Source organism: Vigna radiata, chromosome 8 (genome assembly GCF_000741045.1).
Source record: "Vigna radiata var. radiata cultivar VC1973A chromosome 8, Vradiata_ver6, whole genome shotgun sequence".
NCBI classification, from domain to species: Eukaryota; Viridiplantae; Streptophyta; class Magnoliopsida; order Fabales; family Fabaceae; genus Vigna; species Vigna radiata.
The window spans coordinates 31796338-31798697 of record NC_028358.1 but is presented as its reverse complement, the minus strand read 5'-3'; the positions used below and the strand labels follow the sequence as shown (position 1 = coordinate 31798697).

At 33.0% G+C, this 2360-nt stretch overlaps 1 protein-coding gene across 1 annotated transcript; it reads left to right on the top strand.

Annotated features, from left to right (window-relative positions):
• Nucleotides 1–591: 591 nt before the first annotated feature.
• On the top strand, nucleotides 592–1736 carry LOC106771114 (60S ribosomal protein L22-2). The gene is made up of 3 exons (XM_014657020.2): nucleotides 592–749; nucleotides 905–1159; nucleotides 1355–1736. Exons 2-3 carry the CDS (start codon nucleotides 930–932, stop codon nucleotides 1497–1499), a joined length of 375 nt encoding a protein of 124 aa, XP_014512506.1. The 5' UTR covers nucleotides 592–749; nucleotides 905–929; the 3' UTR covers nucleotides 1500–1736.
• Nucleotides 1737–2360: the final 624 nt, after the last annotated feature.

The following is a 2360-nucleotide window of genomic DNA, read 5'->3' as shown; positions in this document are numbered from 1 at the left end:
AAAGAATGATTGGAGAGACAGGAATATCAAAGGATGACAATGGTCGGGCCAGACACAAATAATGTCTACTCGTTAATCGACCTATAACAAAAAAATCTACTCATTACTCGCGTGGATATCCGTTTAAATAATGTTAACAGATATTTTAAGAATATAAATATATGTCGATATCCGCTAATATTATATATATAATTTTTTAAAATAAAATTTTAATTAAATTTAACTTAATAAAATATAAATTATTTTTTTTTATGTTTTACTAGTGACAAATATTTACGAATACAAGTAATATAATATCGAATACGACGATATTAAAATATTCACTATCAACTTATAATAAATATTTGCATATACTAATTATTTATCCGGAATTTTATTTATAAGTATTTGTGAATAATTTTGTTATCACTAAAAATTCTCCGTTTAAAAAAAGAAGTTAAAAATTGGACAATTGTCTCAAAACTAAATAAGGATAATTTTGAAATTTTCACAGCGGTTGATTATCTTAGTATTGTAATAGATGTAGTAGATTTATAAATTTTAATTATGTAAACAAAACATCTAACACTACAACAAAAGAAAAGAAAAAGAAAATACCATGGCCTGGCCTATAACCTATTATCCAATATACGTGAATTTCATCTAGTCCAGTATATAAAACAAGAGCCAAATCCAAACCCTAATTACCGATCTCACTTCAACGCCGTCACTACTTCTTCACACTTTTGGGCATTTTGGTATAGCTTAAGGTAATTCTCTCCCTCTCTCTATCTCTGTTTCTCTGTTCTCCTCTATCTGCAATTTCTTACGAGAAAGAATTCATTTCGCTTGAGCAGTTAGTTTTGAAGGAACCACCAAAGCTAATAAGCGATTATTCTTTGTGTTTTTGCGTTTTTGAATTCAGAGTTTCGCAATAGAAAGTGAAAAGAATGAGTCGAGGAGGTGTAATCGCTTCGAAGGGCAAGAAGAAGGGGGTGACATTCACCATTGATTGTGCGAAGCCAGTGGAGGACAAGATCATGGATATTGCGTCTCTCGAGAAGTTTCTTCAAGAGAGGATTAAGGTTGCTGGCAAGGCCGGTGCTCTCGGTGACACCGTCGCCGTCGCACGCGAGAAGACCAAAATCATTGTTACTTCCGACAGCAACTTCTCTAAACGGTAACTTTTTTGTTTTTTTTCTTTTTGCTCTCTTATATTTTCTCGAATTAGGGTTTGGACTCAATTGTAATATTGTTCACAACATACATTACATGTGAGTTTGCGCTCATCTATTGTCCACTTCAGGACTCTGTTTTGGAGCGGATATATGTATATTTTTTAATTTGGTGTTTTTAACATTTCGACTGATTCCAGGTACCTCAAGTACTTGACTAAGAAGTATTTGAAGAAGCACAACGTTCGTGACTGGCTCAGAGTGATTGCTTCTAACAAAGATAGAAGCGTTTATGAACTGAGGTACTTCAACATTGCTGAGAATGAAGGAGAGGAAGAAGATTAGTCATATCGGTTTATTCATTTGAGAACCTTGTTTACCCTTTTTCTGAATGGTAGATTATCCTTTGGCTTGTGCTCTGTTTACATCAGTTGCAATTTAACATTTTTGTTTATTTGAGATTTGTGATTCTGAATAGAGTTCACATAATATATTTTTTTCCTTTGATAAAGTTGCTATGTGTTACTGAACTAATATTCAGATCATCTCAAAGCCCACACCCAGTCCCTTATTATTTGTTCTTATGTCTTGCAATTGAAAACTGTTTTATCAGAGAGCATCGGTTACTTGCTTCTGGAAAAGCAATATAGAATTTGGTTTGTTTATTGACTTAAATTTGGCATTGTGCGTGTTAGGACTAGAAATAGATAGGGGAAGGGGTGAAAAATTCCTTTTTCTTCAAAGGAGTCACACTCCCATATCAGATGTTTTCAATAACTCTCTCACAATCTTTAACCAATTGAACCAAACCTTCTTGATTGGATTAAAAAATTAATGATATATAAAAAGGGTATATGGGGTCTAGGTATAATTATTTCTTGATAAACAAGTCTTCAACTGTGAAAGTCAATCATACCAATCTGAAGATTTGTTTACATTAAAATTCTTCTGATGCGGAGAAAGGAAAATTCATTCCTTCGAACAGGATATCACAAATTTCATAGCCCGGAGTGCATTTGCATAAAGAATATACTGATGCTTGAATGGATAATTTGAAACCATTCATTTTGAGGAGTTTACTGTAACTCTTTCTGGCTATATTATATTAAAACCACTATGATCCATGATGTTGGTCAGCTTTATAAGTGTTCTACCCTATATCTGTTTAAGTAAGGACGAAGAAGTAATGATACTGAGCTTGAGTTG

Excerpts from the sequence above, each read along its gene's own strand:
- LOC106771114 (XM_014657020.2), top strand. The coding sequence starts at position 930 with ATGAGTCGAGGAGGTGTAATCGCTTCGAAGGGCAAGAAGAAGGGGGTG. Across the intron at positions 1,160-1,354 it reads GACAGCAACTTCTCTAAACG|GTACCTCAAGTACTTGACTA; the intron begins GTAACTTTTTTG and ends GACTGATTCCAG.